This window comes from Coffea arabica, chromosome 10c, assembly GCF_036785885.1.
Source record: "Coffea arabica cultivar ET-39 chromosome 10c, Coffea Arabica ET-39 HiFi, whole genome shotgun sequence".
NCBI classification, from domain to species: domain Eukaryota; kingdom Viridiplantae; phylum Streptophyta; class Magnoliopsida; order Gentianales; family Rubiaceae; genus Coffea; species Coffea arabica.
The window spans coordinates 9,899,071-9,919,832 of record NC_092329.1 but is presented as its reverse complement, the minus strand read 5'-3'; the positions used below and the strand labels follow the sequence as shown (position 1 = coordinate 9,919,832).

The window sequence follows — 20,762 nt, the reverse complement described above, 5'->3', positions numbered from 1 at the left end:
AAATAATTAACGCCAGTCCCCGGCAACGGCGCCAAAAATTGACAGGTGTCGTGCCTGTGCAATAATAAATACCTGCTTAAGAAAAATAAATTTTCTGTGTATAGTAGTAAGCAGGGTCGAATCCACAGGGACTAGAAAAAATTCGATTCTTTTTAAATTCGAGACACGAGGGATTTTTATCAGATAAAACTAAAAATAAATAATTAAACAATTTAACTAAAAAATAATTAAACAATTTAACCAAAAATAAATAAATAATTCCCCACCAATTTTGATATGTTGTCTAGCCAAATTGAATTCCCAAATGCAATTCCATTCTTTCTCGTTGGTTTGCACCAGAATTGTGTAAAGTTTCACAATAATCTTCTCAAGAGGTTTCTGCTCCAATTTCTGAAATTATATCCAAATACCAAATATAAATATATATTGACAATTAAAGCAAATTAAAGCAATATTTGGCAAGAATAAAAAGGAAAATTAACAATAAAATTACTAACAATTAACATCCTATCAATTCTAATTTCCTAGAGTTGGCAAAAAAGATGGAGCACTGATGAAACAAGGTACAGATTGATCTAATGTCCTCTATTAATGTAGTCATCTGCTGATTGTTGAGCCTTGCTCCCTTAATGGCATCTACCACCTTGCGGTTGTCCAGTTCCATTCTGATGTTCCTCCAGCCTTGACTTCCAGCTTTCAGTAGAGCTAGCCTAACTGCAACAACCTGGTCTTGTAAGGTGTCGCCTGATAACCATTCTCTTAGTGCCCAAATTGCTTGCAATCTTCCCATGTTGTCTGTTGCTGAGATTCCAATCCCTACTGCTGCTTGCCTTTTGTCCTGACTGGTGTGGATCTTTAATATCAATCCAGCATGGCTCTCATTTTGATCTTGGTCATTCCATTGCTGTAGCTCTGTTTCTTGAGTGCTCTTCCTTGAATCTTTCCCTTTGTTAGCTTTCTCAAATTCTATCCATTCCTTCAGCGCCTTCTCAATTACCTTGGAAGGCTCCTTTTCCTTATGGTTAAACTCTCTATCGTTCTTAGCTTTCCATATCTGCCAGAGTATGTTTATGGTGAGATTGACTTGATCCTTAACACCTCTGCTGTCTTGAGCTTCCTGAATTGCTATCCACCATTTTGTAAAGCAGCCTGATAGATGTGCTATTCCATCCCATTGTACTGGTGCCAATTTCCAGATTTCCATAGCCCTATTGCATTGGAACAACATGTGCTCAATGGTTTCTTCCTTCTCCCCACATCCAGTACATATGGGATGTCCTTGCCTTGTTCTAGTATAGATTGTCTCTCTGACTGGGATACCATTGTGCAGGCATTTCCAAACAAAAACTTTCATTTTCTGACTTACATTCTGCTGCCACAATGAATTCCAGATTCTAGGATTGGTTCCTTCATAGCTTGTTCCAGCTTCTTTCCGCATTCTTGATCTCTCTGCTTCTGTTTCCTTCATCCAAATCTTATATCCAGATTGAACCGAGTACTGACCATTTTGAGAATGCTTCCACCAGTAGCTGTCCTCTATTCCAGTCATACTTATTGGTATGCTTAGTATTCTCTCAGCATCTTGTGGATTGAAAGTTTTGAATACCAGCACTCTATTCCATCTGTTATTCCTGATCAGTTCAGAGACATACTCCAGTTGACACCCCTGTGGTTGAACTGATGTTGGTCTTCCTTCAGGTCTATCTGGAATCCAGTTGTCCCACCAAATTCTGGTTCCTTTTCCGTTGCCAATTTTCCTCCTAATTCCTGCTTGCATATCCTTTCTGATATCTGCTAAACTCTGCCAGATCCAAGATGCATTCTGAGGCACCTTGCATTTGAAAATAGATTGCTTGGGGTAGTACTTTCCTTTTAACACTTTACTAACTAACAAATTTGGTTGCGTTATCAGTTTCCAAACTTGTTTAGCCAGAAGAGCTTTGTTAAACAGTTGCAGATCTTTGAACCCCATCCCTCCCTTGCTTCTTTTCTCTGTCATCTTCTTCCAGCTTATCCAGTGAAGCTTTTTCTTACCATCAGTATCACCCCACCAATAGTCTGCCATTTTCGAGCTTATTTCTCTGCACAGCTTTGAATTTAGTCTGAAACAGGACATTGTGTAGGCAGGCATGGCCATTGCCACAGCTTTGAGCGTAATCTCTTTCCCTGCCTGGCTCAGAAGCTTATTTTTCCATCCTTGCAGTTTCTTATCTATAGAGTTCCTTATGAATCCAAAAACCTGGCTCTTAGATTTTGTAATAATCATGGGCAGTCCCAGGTATTTGCCTTGCTCTACCTGTTTAATTGACCCCAGCGCCTGACAAACCTCATTCCTCACATCTGGCATTGTATTTTTGCTAAAGAACACTGATGACTTTTCCAAGTTAATAAGCTGCCCAGTTGCCTCTTCATACTCTTTAAGTATCATGATCAGTTTCTCAGCTTCTTGTTTACTAGCTTTGCAGAACACCAAGGAGTCATCAGCAAAGAATAGATGAGTGATGACTGGCGCCCCCCTGCTGATTTTAACTCCTGTTAACTCCTTCCCCATCTTTGCTTTCTGTAATAAGCTTGATAGTCCTTCTGAGCATAACAAAAATAAGTAAGGAGATAGAGGATCTCCTTGCCTGATACCTCTTGAAGGTGTAATAAGCTCCTTGTGTTCGCCATTAATGTTGAAGGAATAGGTAACTGAGCTGATACATGATATGATCCAATTTATCCAAGTAGAGCAGAATCGCATTTTCTCCATTATTGCCTTCAAAAATCTCCATTCTACCCTGTCATAGGCCTTAGACATATCTAGTTTCACAGCCATATATCCCATTCTACCATGCCTTTTATTTTTGAGAAAATGCATCAATTCATGGGACAAGATGACGTTGTCTAGGATTTGCCTACCTGGTACAAATGCAGACTGACTTTTACTAATGCATCTACTGAGATAAGGCTTGAGTCTGTTAACAAGGATTTTAGCTAGTGCTTTGTAAACCACTTGGCAAAGACTAATAGGCCTATACTGGTTAATCTCTGTGGGGCATTCAACTTTTGGGATCAGAGAGATAACAGTATGGTTTATGGCCTTTAGAATGACACCATCATGGAAGAAACCTTGGATTGCATTTACTAGATCCTTTTTGATAAGACTCCAGAATTTTTGGAAAAAGAGGGGGGACATGCCATCACTACCAGGAGCCTTATTAGGATCCATAGAGAAGAATGCATTCTTTATCTCATTTTCATCCACTTTTTTAGTCAGTTCCTTGTTCATTTGTTCAGTTATAGTGATAGGAATCCCTTCTAAGATCTCATCAAGCTCCCCAGCTGCCGTGGACTTGAACAATTCACCATAGTATTTAGCAACTTCTCTACCCAGCTCATCCTCATTTGCTGTCCAATCACCACACGCCTTTCTTAACTTGTGCAATCTATTCCTTTTCCTCCTCCCCTTCACTGTTGCATGGAAGAATTGAGTATTTTTATCCCCTTCCTTCAGCCAGCTTATTCTAGATTTCTGGTTCCAAAAAGCTTCTTCCTCATTATAAGCCACTTTTAGCTGTTTTTTCATTTCCTGTACTTGCTGTCTTTTATCATCTGATGTCGATGCCTTAATGTCTTCAATCTGTTTTTTGCACCATTTAATCTTTTCAAACGAGTTCCCTTTCTTGCAGCTACTCCATTTCAATAACTCCACCCTGCAGCTTTTTATTTTCTCCTTCACCTTAAACCATCTTGTTCCTTTACAGGGGATACTCCATGCCTTCTGGATCACTCCTTCTATTTCTTCTTTCTGCAGCCATCTCTTATCAAACTGGAACCTTTTTTTCCTTCTCTTTTTTTCTCTCTGGGTTTCCAGCACCAGCATACTATGGTCTGAAGCATGAGATTCAATGTGTGTGCAATAGGCTTCATCAAAACATTGTGACCATTCTACATTGCATAATCCCCTATCTAATCTTTCTTTTACTTCCCCAATCCCATACCAGTTGTTACTCCACGTCCATGGCTTCCCTTCATAGCCCACATCTATCAACTGGTTATTATTAATGAAATTCCTAAAATCTTGGAAACTTCTATTATCCCTCATCCTACCACCCATTTTTCATCGTTGGAGATAATATCATTGAAATCACCCATGATAATCCATTTTTTCCCCCACCCTGTTTTTCTTCTGTTAATTACTTCCCACTGCCCCCTTCTTATAAGACTATCACAGCTGGCATATATTCCAATGAACCACCAGTTTTTCTTCTTCTCCTCATCTTCCACTTTTGCCTCAATTGTGAAAGCTGTTCCTAGTACTTCAGAGATCTTCACTTCATTGTTCCAAAAAAGTGCCATACCTCCCACTTTGTTCATGGCTTCAACTATAAAGTTGTTCTCAAACTTCAAAATTTTTTTGACTTTTTCCATGTAATTTTTCCTATTTTTTGTTTCGCTCAGGAAAATTAAATTTGGGGAGAGGAGTCTGTTTTCCTCCTTCAAATGGGGAACTGTCAAGGGGCTCCCAGCACCTTGGCAGTTCCACACCAGAGCTCTCATGGTTGATTGAGAGACCATGTTGGGCTGGCCTCTTCCTCCCATCTGCTCCTGCTGCTGTTTTCCTCCTCTCCTTTTATTCTATTCTTTTTATAAGCCTGATCAGGTGCGTCCAATTCCTCCATTTCCTCATCAACAATGTAAAACTTTCTCTTGATGTTCAGTCCAGTTCCAGTTCCCAAATTTTGGATCTCTTTCAGAGGATGTCTTCCTCCAGTGTTTGTCTTATTCAGCAGTTTCACTCTTCTTCCTCTCTTAGTACCACCTCCTTTCAATTGATCAGGTTCCTCCCCATCAACCTGCATATCTATTTCCTGACTTAATCCTTCAACCATCTGGTGTCCTTTATTCCTGTTCCCCAACTCTCCCGTCTGTGCTAGTGTCTCCATTGGTACTATCTCTTCCCCCCTTCCACTCTCCACATGAACAGAAAGACTTCCTTCCTCTTTTCTCACCTCCTCCATCTTCTTTACTTTCCCAGTTTCCAATACATCCTGTGATTTCTCATCCTCCATCCCTGGTCTCTGATCTCTCTCCCTAGACCCTCCCCCCTGCCTTGCACCACTATATCTGTGCTTATAGTTTCTGTCACTTCTTTCTCCTTATCAGTCCTGGGAATTGTTACATCATTTACTACAGCTTTTCCACCTCTTTTCTTTATCCATTCTCCATTTTGAAATCCCCACACCTGTTTCTCTGGGATGTACGTATTGGATGTACTATCCTTCTGAGGGGAGCCTTTCCCAACTTGGGCTCTCAGCCAGGGACCAAATTGATTTTCCTGTTGCCCTTTTCTTATAGCCACCACATTTTTGCATTTCCTTTCACTGTGGCCAATTATTCCGCAGTTGTAACAGAAATCTGGTACCCTTTCATATCTGAAACTAATCCATTTTGTTACTCCATTCATCTTAACTGCAACTCCTCTGAGCAACGGCTGAGTCATATCAGCAGTCACTAGCATCTTAAGATGTTTTCCTTCCTTACCTCCAGAGTGAGGTATTAACACTTCCTTGACTTCCTTAAACACCTTGCCTATTTTCCTCCCAACTTCCTTAGAAATCCAGTGGATTGGCAAGTTCCAAGCTTGTACCCATATTGGTGCGAATTTAAAGGCCTCAGGGTTTTCCTCAATTCCTTTCTCCCATCTGTTTAACACTAATATTTGACTATCAATCAGCCAAGGCCCTCCATTAAGTATTCTTAACCTGTTCTCCTGGTCAGGTATGAAAAACTGGAATAGATTAGGCCCCAATTCAGTTATAGTGAGATCCTTAGGATATCCCCAAGCTACAGTGACAAAATTCTTAACTCCCGTAAAATTTGCCACTTTTTCTCCTCTTATCTTCCCAATGAGACTAGTCATACATTCGGAAACTCCTAGATCTACATCATCCAGCTCCAACCATGCTCCATCCTGTTCTAAGTTGGACAGAGCAAATTTTTTCAAAACCTCCTCCAGTTCATCCGCCATGGAGCTTAGGAGATCTAAGAGGGATTCCTCTAACTATATCAATGCAAATGATAGAATTTGACAAACTAGTAGGAAAAGGAAATACAGACTACACTCTTCTAAATGTAAAAACACTTTCAGATAGGCAAATGCAACTCTAATCGTGCATGTGAATATGCATGAAGCAGGCACAGTAGAGCAGAACAAGACTGTTGTACCTTGATTATGGGTGGCCTAGATTTGAAACAAACATTTGCTGTCTTGGTGTGGCCGACCACCTTTTTGCTTCCTCCTTTATGGTTGGCCTTTCTATCAACCCTTCAAGTCTATTGCATCCTCAAAGTTTTAAAGTATCTTTTTGGTTTTTCTAGATTCCTCAACTTCCGCACTTCAAAGGTTGTTGTCTGGTTACAGAATTTTGGCAACTATAATTGGGAATCAGAAGTATGTTGAGCTTAACAGATATCTGATCGAGTGAATAGGTGCTGGTAGCGTTTGAGCGGGGGTTTTGGAATTTGAAATTTCACTCTCCCACCCAGAGGAGAAAAAGGTCTCAGCTAGAGAGAGAAAGCTCTCAAGTAGAGAGAAATTTTTTTTACTGATTTCCTTCCCTTTACTTCGAATGCCTATAAAACGACCCTATAGGCAGTTCGAAGTCCTTTGTAGTGCACAATTAACAATTGCAACTTTCTCTTCCGTAAAGGGAAACTTGCTTCTTTGAAAAACCATTCTAATGGGCTTCAATCGGTTGATTTTACCGATGCTCTTGCATTTGGTAATTGCCTTACTGCTCTCTTCCGCTTCAACTTTGACACCCCCACCAAGGACATAAAGAACTACAGCCACACATAGGAAAGGCACATTAATACGTAGAAAACTTAGACAAGTAAACCTTTTCCTCTTTCTCAGCCCAAAAATCTCCCGGCCAAAGCCACCACCCACAAGAACTTCAACTGGCAACTCGTTTGAAACCAATCTTTCAGTGTGTGTTAACTGTAATATGCACCGTGCTTGTACAACAACAGTCTCGACTCTAAAAATTTGCAATCATTGCAATATCGGATTTGTACAGGTACTTTTGCGGGTGTTGGCGTACTATTTCTCATGATAGCTACTTATACCTTGTACAAAGTAGTGAAAAAGAGACGCAACAAAAAGCGCCAAGAGAAATTTTTTAAACGAAATGGAGGTCTTTTGTTGCAACACCAGTTATCTGCTGATGAAGGTGGGGTTGAGAAAACAATGCTATTCTCTGCTAAAGAATTGAACAAGGCCAGTGATGGATTCAATGAAAATCGCATACTAGGTCAAGGAGGTCAAGGTACAGTTTACAAAGGGATGCTAACGGATGGCAGAATCGTAGCAATCAAGAAGTCAAAAAAGGTTGATGAAAACCAATTGGGGCAATTCATCAACGAGGTTGTCTTGCTTTCACAAATCAATCATAAGAATGTGGTAAAGCTTCTAGGTTGTTGTCTGGAGACTGAAGTCCCACTACTAGTTTATGAATTTATCCCTAATGGAACCCTCTTTACCCTCATACATAATGGAAATAATGAGGAGCTTCCCTTGACTTGGAATTTGAGACTAAGAATAGCCATCGAGGTAGCAGGAGCATTGGCGTATCTACACTCAGCAGTTCAATTCCAATCTTCCACAGAGATATCAAATCCAGCAATATACTTTTGGATGAAAAATACATAGCAAAAGTATCAGACTTTGGAACTTCAAGGTCTGTGACAATTGACAAAACTCACTTAACTACTGTAGTTAAAGGGACTTTTGGCTATTTGGATCCAGAATATTTCCAGTCAAGCCAATTTACAGAGAAAAGTGATGTTTACAGCTGGGGTGGTCCTTGCTGAGCTTTTGACAAGACAAAAGCCAATATCCTCAGCAGCAACAGATGAAGATTCTAACTTGAGTTTGGCAACAAGGTTCCTGATATCCATGGAACAGGATTCTCTCAGAAATATTCTTGATCCTGAGCTCATAAATCAAGGGAATGAACAGGAGATCACAGCAGTTGCTAAACTTGCACAACGATGCTTAAACTTAAATGGGAAGAAAAGGCCAACTATGAAGGAAGTTGCCATTGGATTGGAAAGCATGAAACTATCATCAGTGCAGTCAACTATTCCAGAAAATTTTCAAAGTCCAAGCCACATTGAGGGAGAATCTGTCGTGTTTTCTGATAACAAATTATACATGGACAACTGAAGGTGATAGCTTTAGATCTGTTTCGGATGTCGATCCACTTATGAATAAGCACTAGTTCATTACTCTGTTAGTGGTTAGAGTTGTACATTAAGTTCCCAGATATGCTCATACTGGCCATGTCATGCCTTGGGCATCCTGAAATTTGTTATGGTAACAAATAAGGAGTTTATGTTTTCTAAAATAACTTTGATTATGAAAAATTTTTCATACTAACGTAATTCTTCAATGCTTCTTTTAGTGCCATGTGAATTTCTAACTGGCCATCATGCCCATCACTGGGAAGATCACCTATGGAACTTTTGCTTAATTCAGCTTTTAAGTTTAGCCATATTCTTTGAACTTCATTTAGTTCATGGTTGCTAGTTTCATTAATAATTTCATAATTCAGTATCATAAGTCGATGGCTACTCTGTCCATATTTAGTATAGTTGAAAGGCCTAAAATGAATTCAAAACAGCAGTATTTTCGCAAAGTTCCAACCCATTCTCAATTAGCATTCCATCATAAATATTGGCACGAAATTACACATCGACTTCTATAATACTTCTTCATAAAGCCTACACTCTTTTATCAGTACAGTGAAAATTAAATAAAAAAAAATCTTGCTTGCTTCTGAGTGCTAAACTGACTAAAACATTATCCCTCATTATATATATTGGCCCAAGATCGATTATTGTCTATCACTGTAGGTTCTTTTTAAGTTTTTGACTCACCAGCAAAAAATTTCAAAGCGCAAAACACAATAAAGAAGCTGCGAACATATCAATGGCGAATCCTCTCTCTCCTGAAGCCGAACTAGATGAATGTGTCAGTGTTGCCCACAAGGCTGGAGGAAATCATCGGAAGATGCCTACCGTGGCCAAAGGAGACGAATCAAGTCCTGTGAAAAGAATGGTGAGGGTCGAGTTACAGAGGCCGAAATCAGAGCAAAGGAAGCCATGCTTTCAATTATTTTAAAGATGTTCCCTTCTCATGCAGTACTGGAGAAGAAACAAAGTGGAGTAATCTTCAGGCCATGGCAGAAGGGGCGGCTGCTCCTGATTTTGTTTGGGATTTGGACCTTGTTCATGGCACTGAGGCCTTTATCTGCAATTACCAGGATGGATTTGGGACTTTAATTGCATTGCTTCACAAGGGAAAACCCATTTTAGGCTGCATTATTCAGCCATCCAAGAGAACCTAATGGTTTGCAGACTTGGAGTTAACAGGGAGAAGAGCAATTGAGATTGGAAAACGGCAAAGCAGTTTCCCTGGATTCTTGCGAAGAAGAGTTGGATTCATGTTGCAAAATGTTGAATGAAGCATATGCTGTGATCAAAGCCTGAATTACAATGTTGACGCTGAAAAGGTGAATGGTAGGATAGCTCATCAGTTGGGGCCTTTTCTCCATGACGGGAGCTGTATTGCATACGGTTCGTTGGCACCAGATCACGGTTCAAAGTCACGCTCGCGGTCGCGGTCGCGGCCTGGAACGTTCCACATCGGTCTCGGCATATCGATCGCGGTCTCGGTGAGATGCCAATTTTAAAGTATTTAATATTCTAAAAATTGTTAATAATATAAAAAAGTATGCTAAATAAAAATAATTAAAAAATGGCAAAAGAAACGGCCAAGTCAATCCGTCGCGGTGTGACTCGGCTGATTTCTCGTCTTGACTCGGGATAACTCGGAGTGACTCAGTGTAACTCGGCCGAGTCAATCCGTCGCGGTGACGACTCGGCAGATTTTTCGGCGAGTCAAGTATTTCGGTATCGTTTCGTCACGGTATCGTATTGGTAGGGGCCGAGACGGTGACGACTCGGCCGAGTCGTCTCGGTCTCGGCCGAGACTTCGAACCATGCACCAGATTCATTGGATGTGGTGATCGATTGTGCATTGGATCCTTCGTATGGCTCGTGCCTCTTGTAGAGGCCATGGGATCGGAGAGATTATTACAGATTGGGATGGACATGAGATGTGTTGGGATATTTGAAATCTAGACTTGGTCCCAGTTCCCGCTTGAAATCATGTGTCCCAAATTTCGTCTCTGTTCCGTCCCGATTAATAACTTTCAGGATTCTATTGGGGATAAATCCAACAGCACAATACATGTGACAGTTAAACAAAGACTTGTAGAGACAAAATCTGAGGCAGATGATTTGAAGCGCCCGAAAGGAGATTTCAAAATGGTAGCAGCAATGGAGAAAAAGATTCATGATCATGGCTTGCCATTCACGAATTATCATATATTATCCATTAAGAGGCCTCAAGTTTTCTAGTTTCGTTACCACTGTACTCACATTTTTGGCTGACTTCTGTTGTGTTTTGTGGAATATTTTAAGAATGTAAAGTGGCTTCTACTAGTACAAATTTAGGGATTCTGGTTTGATCTTGGACTTGGGCTTGCTGAGGCTTCCTGTTACTTAAATCCAAGCTAATTTTGTAGAAAGTGAGGATTTTCTTTTTCAGTTGTAATTCAACAGGTTATCTATGATTTCTTGGTCATTATAGTAATTAGCATCTAAGTTCCGAGTCTTGAGTAATGCCTTATTAATTAGACAAAATGCATTGGGTCCGTATATGGCCCTTTCTGTTCTTGATATAGAACTAAAGGTTCTCAAAGCAGAATGTCGCAGAAGGCTGTTGAGCGGCTTAACTTAAAGTCCAAAATAGTGAATGCCTCAGCATATAATCAGGTTTTTAGTGATAGATGCATATATCAGCTTTTACACACAATTACCTCCAGATTTAAGTCATCAGAGCAGATAAATCAGGTTTTGCATGCTATGTTATATCCAGTCTTCCTCAGTATTACTATTATAAGGACAGTGAGTAAAGAAATCATCAGTAGCTTCTTTTTGGAAGCCATAGCTTCTTACATGTCTTAGAGCCAGAAGAAAAGTTGGGAAACTATCCTTCCAACTTCAATCCCTTCTCTTTTTCATCATGTTTTATACTGCAGTATCTTGCAAGCCTTCAGAGAAGAATGAACAAATTATGTCTGAAAAAAAAAATGGAATGGAGAAATTAGACCACACTAGTCTCGCAAGGGAAAGTATGTAACTGTGTTATGTCTGCTATATTTCTGTTATCTGTCCCTTTATTCATACCAGATGTTAACACCTCTTATATTTCTGTGCTAATCCGATTCAGTGTACATATTGCTGCTGAAAATTAAGTATTGAAGCAGTAATTTGCTTCGGCTCAAATAATACGAAAATTCATTGAGGATAATATTGACATTCCCACAAAATGCAGAGGACAGAATTGAAGGAAAACAGAGAAAGAAATTGTTGTAGAGGGAGTTACAAGAGAAAGCTAGAGGAAGAGAGAGATGCTTGAGGAGAGCAATTCCATTTTTCAAGCTAAGTGCTAACATGGTTATAATTCTGGCAATGAAGAAAATGATCCTAACGTTTAGGTAGTGGCTGTCCTAACTAACTTCAGCTTACAGAAGAAAATTAACTGCTAAGAAGTGGGCTAGTGAGTGACTGCCATCCGAAATAAATTACAGAAGGCGTGATCGCCAGACCAAGACATTATCTTGCTGGAATAAGAAAACGTGGTTTTTTCTTGACGATGTCACTCCATGCATTCTGTCATGTTTCTTCAAGAATTAAACTCCCAGCTTCTAATGAATGGCTTACCTCGTATTTAAGATGCCAAATCTGAATTTCTTCAGTTAAAAACTATTCCTTCAATCTGCTTCATGACATGTATTTCTGCTAATTTGTCCAGTTATTAATAACAGAGGTAAGATAACACATGTTTTTTTTTTCTTTTGGTTGACAGAGGAAATTGCAAAAGATTTAACCCAGAGGAAAGGAGTTTTAACGGCCAGGTGACTGTGTTAAATGGCCATACTATTTCAACTTGTATAGCAACACGTGTCCTAATTGTTCATTTGAATTGACTACTGAATCTTATTTTATCAATAAAATGGTCAAAGCCCCGAAATATCCCTATTGGCTTGATCCCCAGCTGCAAATTGCTGCAACATTTCATTTAGACGTTAACATATGTGCAGAGAGTGTACTTTGGCATCTCACATGCGTACATTGATCTTCATAAATGGGTATATTGGGCGAGGCAAATAGTCAAAAAATAACCCCTAAAATAGATAATCAGATGGAGCTATGGATGAATTTTGATGGAGTTTGGAGAACTAGTTGGATAATTAATTCTAGACAAAAAAAAAAAACACCAAGATGAGACATTTAATTGAAATTTAGTGGTCACTTGCGCACCCTGGCAAGTGGGGACAAAATTGAACTGCCAATTATGCATATCACTATATTTACATGACACAATCACTTAACTTTTAGTACTGATATCCACTTGTTATACATAAAAGCATGATTTGTGAGTAGTGAGCTTCACTAAACTTCCAAGATACTACTAATTTTAGTACTTAAGCGTCTTTTGTAAACGAAATTGCCATGAAAAAAAATATCTTTTGAATGAAGAACAATAAATATAGATATTATGTTAGCCAACCCAAACTTAAATTATGTTTCCGCAAATTTGGATACACCTATAGATCTTGCCATGGTTGATAATCAAATAAAAAATAGAGAAAAAGCAACTCTTGGTATCCTTAGGATTCAAAAAGTTTGGATTGCACTTTCTGGAGAAAATTGTTTTCTATCTTCAGTGAATATTTTTTTTTATATATTTTCTAATCACTTTTGTTTACCTCATATTATATTACATTTTAAAAAGTGCTAAAGTAATTTTTTTCTCGAAAAATTCTTCGAAAACTGTAATGCCAAAAAACTTCTTACTCTCATGTGGCCGACATTTCTACATGGTAAAAGCTTGGATAAACTCGATCTATAGTCCCACGTGTAGACCAAGAGACTTACAGTTTGCCACGACCTCCCATTAAATCATTCACTGCTTTCACCATATTAATAACTCCAAGTCTGTTCGCCAGCAGGCCTCATCTCCACCTCCTCTCCTGAGTTCCTCTGCCACCACTATCAACAGTGATCAACACCACCACACCCCACATTTGTAGACTCATGAAAAACACATCAACTCCTACCAATGAAAACATCCTCCTCCCCCACGAAATCTTTCTTGTAGATCCAGAAATCAGAGGAAAGGTAGGAGTGATGAATTTTCTTCCTCTCTTCTTCTCACAAGGCTTTCTACCCAAATGCGCCCCCCCCAAACCACAAAAACACCCTTTCGTCTCCTTTCTCTCTTTAAAAATTCAATGGATGAAAAATAGGATTTTGTTCCTGAAATTTGGGTCTTTAAGAATGAATTCCAAATTTCAAACGCTTAGTTCAGAAGGCAGAATCGGTTGATAGTAACAAGGGGAAGAGAGAGAGAGAGAGAGAGAGAGAGAATTTGAATATCTGAATATTTACTATGGGAGTGTTTGGATAGCACTATATTAACTATACTATGTAGTTGGGATGTTTAAAAGGGAGGCCATAGGGACACAAGAAGCCTTGAAAAGGGAGTTTTTGATTGTGTTATTGTTTTTGTTGAGATATACCAACTTTTCCTACAGATTTTATCAGATTAAGTTTGATATCAGAATCATTCAATTGGTAGAAGAATAAGTCTTATTGTTAGGATCAAATATTTTTGCTAAGATTTGTTAGGTAGAAGATCATGTTATCAAGTAGTTTTTGTTGAGATTTTCTAGAGAATTGTTAGCTGAAATTATTTTAGTTTGTTTCTTTGTAAGCACTATAAATAGGGTGTTGATGAATGAAGAAATAAAGCTCCTTTTTCAGCCCTCAATATAGTCTTGATATCTTTGTTTATGCTTCAAATAACCAACAAAGTGGTATCAAGAGCCTAAATCTTAAGGGCCTGTTTCTTTGAGAGTGAGTGAACTTGGTGAGAAACCCTTTTCACTATAAAATTATACACTTAAGCCTTCAACATCAAAATGCCAGGAAATAACTTCTTGTCCAATCCTCCAAATTTTGCTGGTGAAAACTACCAAATCTGGGCTGTCAAAATGAAGTCCTATTTGGATGCTAATGATCTTTGGGATGTGGTAGAGACAGATCCTGTTCCTGAATTATCGGAAGATCCAACTATTGCAGAAATGAGAGCCCATAGAGATGCAACCAAAGGGAGATCAAAAGCTATGACGTGCATTCATTTAGCAGTTTCTGATGCAGTATTCACAAAAATTATGACTTGTGAAACTGCAAAGAAAGCTTGGGATACTCTCAAAGTGGCTTTTCAAGGCAATGACAGAACAAGACAAATGCAGGTTTTGAACCTTATGAGAGAGTTTGAGCTCCTTAGGATGAAAGACACAGAAAACATCAAAGAGTACTCTGACAAACTCTTAGATGTTGTGAATAAAATCAAATCGATTGGAGAACAATTACCAGATAGCAGAGTTATAGAGAAAGTCTTGGTGAGCTTACCTGAAAGGTTTGAGGCCAAGATTTGCTCCCTTGAAGATTCAAGGGATTTGTCTCAAATCACTTTGCCAGAACTAATCAATGCATTACAAGCACAAGAGCAGAGAAGAGCTATCCGAAAGGAGGAAGTAGTAGAAGGTGCTTTTCAGGTGAGAGACAAATTCAAAATCAACAAGGTGGCAAAGAAAAGAAACAGCAGTGGAACAAGAAGAGCAAGAAAGAAGGTGAGTCTAGCAGAGATGAAGGAAGAAGAGGAAAATTTCCTCAATGTCCACATTGCAAAAAGACTTCACATCTGTAACAATATTGCTGGTGGAGACCTGACATCCAATGTAGGTCATGCAATCAAAAGGGACACGTTGAAAAGGTATGCAAAAATAACAGAAGAGACTAATATGCTCAAATAGCTGACCAACAAGAGGAGGGGCAATTATTTGTGGCCACTTGCTTTGCAAGCAAGACCTCCAGTGAAGCTTGGCTAATTGATAGTGGCTGTACTCATCACATGGCATATGATGAGTCCATATTCAAGGAATTGGATAAATCATATATTTCCAAAGTTAAAATTGGAAATGGAGATTGTATTGGGGTGAAAGGCAAAGGTAATGTGGTTATTGATTATGGTTCAGGTAAAAAAATAATTTATGATGTTTTATATGTACCTGAAATTAATCAAAACCTGTTGAGTGTTGGACAGTTGCTTGAGAAAAATTATTCTGTTGTCTTCAAAAATAGGAACTGCATCATTTATGATCAAAATGGAGGTGAACTTTTTTCAGTAAAAATGAATGGAAACAGTTTTTCTCTAAATTGGTTGAAAGCAGGTTCAAGTGCATATCCAAGTTTAGTGGATCAATCTAAATTATGGCATAAACGATTGGGCCACTATCACTATTTTGCACTTAACTACATGCATAAGAATAGTCTTGTGCAGGACTTGCCTTTTATAGAAGATAAAGGTGGAGTTTGTGAAGTTTGTCAATTGGGAAAACAAAGCAGATTGTCATTTCCTCACAACAAATCTTGGAGAGCTTCAGAAAGGCTTCAACGTGTTCACACAGATGTATGTGGTCCAATGAGAACTTCTTCATTAAATGGCAGCAGGTATTTCATAGTTTTCATTGATGACTTCAGTAGATATTGTTGGGTCTATTTCATGAAACAAAAATCAGAGGTTGCTGCTATTTTTTTGAAGTTTAAAAATTGGATTGAAAATCAAAGTGGCAAGATGATTAAAGTGATTCGGTCAGATAATGGAACAGAATATACTTCTAATCAGTTCAACAAGTTTTGTGAAGATGCAGGAATTGAACATCAATTAATTGTCACTTATACTCCACAACAAAATGGAGTAAGTGAAAGAAAGAACAGGACAATCATGGAGATGGCCAGGTGTTTGTTGTTTGAGAAAAAATTGCCAAAGAAGTTTTGGGCAGAAGCTGTCAATACTGCAGTGTATCTTTTAAACAGGTTGTCTACAAAATTATTGAATGGCAGAACCTCGTTTGAAACTTGGTTTGGATATAAACCTTCAGTACAAAACTTGAAGGTGTTCGGCTCCATTTGCTACACACATATTCTTGATGTAAAGAGAGGCAAGCTTGACGAAAAGGCAGAAGTTGGGATTCTAATTGGCTATTGCAGCAGTACCAAAGGTTATAAAGTTTATCAACCTTTGACTGCAAAAGTGATAGTTAGTAGAGACATCCATTTTGATGAATACGCAACATGGGACTGGATCAATTCCAAAGTTGAACATTTCAAGGGATCAGAATCTAAAGAATTGCAGGAGGAGAATATTGATGAATCAATAGATCATATTCCAGTTAGAGGTACCAAATTACTCTCTGACATTTATAACAAATGTAATGTTGCAGTTCTTGAACCTGCAGATTATGAAGAAGCTGCCAAAGACTTGAAGTGGATCGAGGCAATGAAGGAGGAGTTGAGAATGATTGAAAAGAACCAGACTTGGGCGCTTGTGGACAGACCAATTCACAAGAAACCCATTGGTGTAAAGTGGGTTTTTAGAACCAAATTAAATGCTAATGGTTCCATCAACAAGCACAAGGCAAGGTTGGTCGTCAAGGGATATGCTCAACAATTTGGAATGGACTTCTCGGATACATTTGCACCAGTAGCAAGATTTGACACCATCAAGTTGATCCTAGCACTTGCAGCTCAAAAGGACTAGAGAGTTTATCAACTTGACGTCAAGTCAGCATTTCTAAATGGCTACTTGGAAGAGGAGATCTTTGTGGAGCAACCTTAAGGATTTGTAGTGAAAGGTCAAGAAGACAAGGTGTACCTACTTCACAAGGTGCTATATGGCCTAAAACAGGCACCAAGAGCCTGGTACAGCAGGATTGATGATCATCTTCTGAAGATTGGATTTAAGAAGAGTTTGAGTGAATCAACTCTTTATGTCAAAATTGTCAATGATGATATAATTGTTATTTCACTATACGTTGATGATTTGCTTGTCACAGGAAGTAAGCCAATCTTGGTAAATCAGTTTAAGGAGCAGATGAAGCAAGTCTTTGAAATGACAGACTTGGGAGAGATGTCCTATTTTCTTGGCATGGAGGTTATTCAATCTCAACAAGAAATCTTCATAAGTCAGCACAAATATGCAAGAGATGTGTTGAAAAAGTTTAATATGGAAAATTGCAAATCAATTAGCACTCCATTGATGGAGAACGAGAAGCTTAGTAAAGATGATGGAGCTGCCAAAGTTGATGAAGGCCTATACAGAAGTCTTGTAGGTTGTTTGATGTATCTTACAGCAACAAGGCCTGATATTATGTATGCTGTGAGTTTACTGTCTAGATTTATGCATTGTGCAAGTGAGTTGCACTTCAAAGCTGCAAAAAGAGTACTCAGGTATGTCAAAGGCACTGCTAACTTTGGAGTTTGTTTCAAAAAATCAAAAAAATTAGAGTTACATGACTATTCAGATAGTGACTGGGCTGGTTCATATGATGATATGAGGAGCACTTCTGGATACTTGTTCAACCTGGGTTCTGGATGTTTCTCCTGGAATTCTAAGAAGCAAGATGTGGTAGCTCAATCTACCGCTGAGACAGAATATGTTGCTGCTACGGCCGTTGTTAATCAAGCCTTATGGCTTAGGAAATTGTTAGCTGATCTAAATCAAGTTCAACAAGAAGCTACTCAAATTTTTGTTGATAATGAAGCTGCTATAGCTATTTCCAACAATCCAGTATTTCATGGGAAGACTAAGCATTTCAAAATTAAATATTATTTTCTTCGAGAAGTTCAAAAGAATGAAGAAATTGTTCTAGTTCATTGCAAGACTGATTATCAGATTGCAGATATTTTTACGAAGGCCTTGTCCAAAACAAGGTTTGAATGCCTAAGAAGACAGTTGGGGATCTACAGTAAAAGTGCCAAGGAGGAGTGTTGAGATATGCCAGCTTTTCCTACAGATTTTATCAGATTAAGTTTGATATCAGAATCATTCAATTGGTAGAAGAATAAGTCTTATTGTTAGGATCAAATATTTTTGCTAAGATTTGCCAGGTAGAAGATCATGTTATCAAGTAGTTTTTGTTAGATTTTCTAGAGAATTGTTAGCTGAAATTATTTTAGTTTGTTTCTTTGTAAGCACTATAAATAGGGTGTTGATGAATGAAGAAATAAAGCTCCTTTTTCAGCCTTCAATATAGTTTTGATATCTTTGTTTATGCTTCAAATAACCAACAGTTTTGAGGCATCAAGTCAGGATCCCTTCATGGTAGGACCGTACCTATCGTAGGGACGCAAAGAATGACACGTGTTGTAGTATAATGTGCTAGTAACAGAGACGTTATATTGTGGCCAATGCGCGTGGAGATGAAACAAAATAGAACGTGTCCGGATGCAACCAAGTATCAAGGAATAGCGTATGCTAGCGACTGTTTGGATAGTAGAGGAAGGGATAATTGTAGGATTGAACCAGAAGTACATAGCATTTGCCCATTTTCCTGTAAGGAATGGAAAAATACGACAACTCCCTTTAAATGTTATTGTGTGTAAAGAAAGTATCGAAATTAAAATAGATAATAATTATAAATTTGACACGTGCGGGGGAGAAGAAATTGGAAGAACAAAAACTGGAGGTAAATGTACTAGTTGTGCGTCAACTTAAAATAGAAAAGGATTCACACATATATATAATATATATATTTAGTACCCAAATATTCAGCCTAAGCATCCGATTGAGCTTTGAATTGTTCATTCTTTTTTCTCAATTTTTTAATTGATTTGAAACGATCAAAATATCATTAATGTCTTTTTATTTGCATTGGAACTAAATATGTGCTTTTATTCATTAAGTATAGTCTGTAAAAGTCTACACTTGCAAATGTGGCATTTGAAAAATAGGAAAGAAATGTTATTTGACTATAATTAACAATCAAAAATTGTATTGGTTAGTAACGTTACCGAAATTAAAATCAACAATTAAATTTTATAAACCGGTGTTAAGGAAACCTCCCTCAATTCATTTATTGTTTTACGAATCTTACCAAAAGCAAGCATGACAATCTAAGAACTGTAATACGAAACTAAGGAAATATATTTGCAATTGGTTGTTTTCACTAAAAATGCCCATGAACCATTTAATGATTTAATGATACCAACCTTGTGTGAAGTAAAATATGTATCCTCTCGCCATGTGGACGTATTTAAAATTTGTTATCTTTTATTATGTCTATATTTTTTTGATTTAAAATAAATCCCCTCCTTTTCACACGCTTCCCAAATCCATGGTTCATCATTTATATTCAATTTGATCAACTCTACTGATGACCTACCTCATATAAATTTGTATTAATTGTGTGTTCTATATTTGTTGTCCATGAAATTGTATGTATTGTTGTGTAATGAAATCGATAACAGTCCTTGAATAGTAGTACTGGTTTGGTTTTTTATGTCTATTACTAAAATATGTGACGTTAATGCCGAGGTATTGGCATTTTTTTCCACTCTTTCATCCTTAGAAGAGTGATATAAATCCATGCATATAGACACAGACATAAATGTATTGTGCGTGTATTTGAAGACAACATTTGCATCCTAAGCAGCCATTGAGCTTTTGTGTCTCCATTATTGTTTCTGAAGTTTTTAAATTTTTGGAAATGTTTAAAATGTCATTATTAGTTTTGTGCTTGGATTGAACCCAAAAATATGGTTGTATTAGTTAAGTTTAATTGGTAAAGTTAAAGTCTTCCAAACATACCATAGCAAGAAGTAGGAAACATTGGCAATGATTTTGCAATATAATTTCAGTTTCAATTACTTACAAAAATAAAATATGATCGTGCTTGATATATATTGGTTAAGTTTGCCAAAATAAGAATGAACAATTAAATGCTTCAACTTAATAATAACGAAATCTTCCCCAATTGATTTAGTCTTTGTATTAGACTTAACAAAAAAATTATTTTGACGTATTTAGTTCCTATAAAACAAAGTTAGGGAAATATCATTGCAATTGGTTAATTATATTAAAATTAAAAACGACACATATTAATGGGTGTACGGTATTCCTCGGCATTTGGTTGCATCCGAACACGTTTCATTTTGTTTCATCTCCACGCGACGTTGGTCACAACATAACGTTTCTATTACCAGCACATTACACTACAACACGTGTCGTTCTTTGCATCCCTACCTACGGTAGGAGCGGTCAACGCGTTCTTACCATCAAGAGATCCCATCAAGTCGTCAAAATGCAGAGAGGGTTTGGGAAAGTTAAGATGACAAGTAGGAAACGGAAAAATGGATACGGGGCAGGAGCGGTCCTCAGAAGGACCGCTCCTGAACGGTCCCCTCACAAAATCGAACGTGAGGCGAGAAATGGTCCAAGTCAGCAAGCCTTCAGGTGAGACCAAAACGACGACGTTCTATTAATTGAGAAGGGAAAAAAAAAATCTAAAATCGTATCTGGGGTAACGGCAAGTTACGGAACGGCAGCAACGTTGGTAAGTGTCCTCCCGCCCAAAATGAAAGGTTGAAAATGAAGGTTCCCACTTAGACCCTCTCCCAAACCCACGAAGCAGTTGCCACTATTCGAAATTCATAACTATCAAAAAACTAGGGCAATAGACGAGAGGAGAAATAATAGAGAAAAAGAGGAGATTGGCAAGAACAGTGTGACATTGGAG

General features: G+C 38.1%; 1 protein-coding gene and 1 pseudogene across 1 annotated transcript; one reads left to right on the top strand and one right to left on the bottom strand.

The window, feature by feature from the left end:
• Positions 1 to 499: 499 nt before the first annotated feature.
• LOC140015738 (uncharacterized) lies at positions 500 to 4,087 on the bottom strand. The gene has a single exon (XM_072068554.1). It carries the CDS (start codon positions 4,085 to 4,087, stop codon positions 500 to 502), a length of 3,588 nt encoding a protein of 1,195 aa, XP_071924655.1.
• Positions 4,088 to 6,992: 2,905 nt separating this feature from the next.
• LOC140015737 (wall-associated receptor kinase-like 9) lies at positions 6,993 to 8,384 on the top strand (annotated as a pseudogene).
• Positions 8,385 to 20,762: the final 12,378 nt, after the last annotated feature.

What these genes read in the sequence shown, in the direction of transcription:
- LOC140015738 (XM_072068554.1), bottom strand. Translation starts at nt 4,087, where the DNA reads ATGAGGGATAATAGAAGTTTCCAAGATTTTAGGAATTTCATTAATAAT.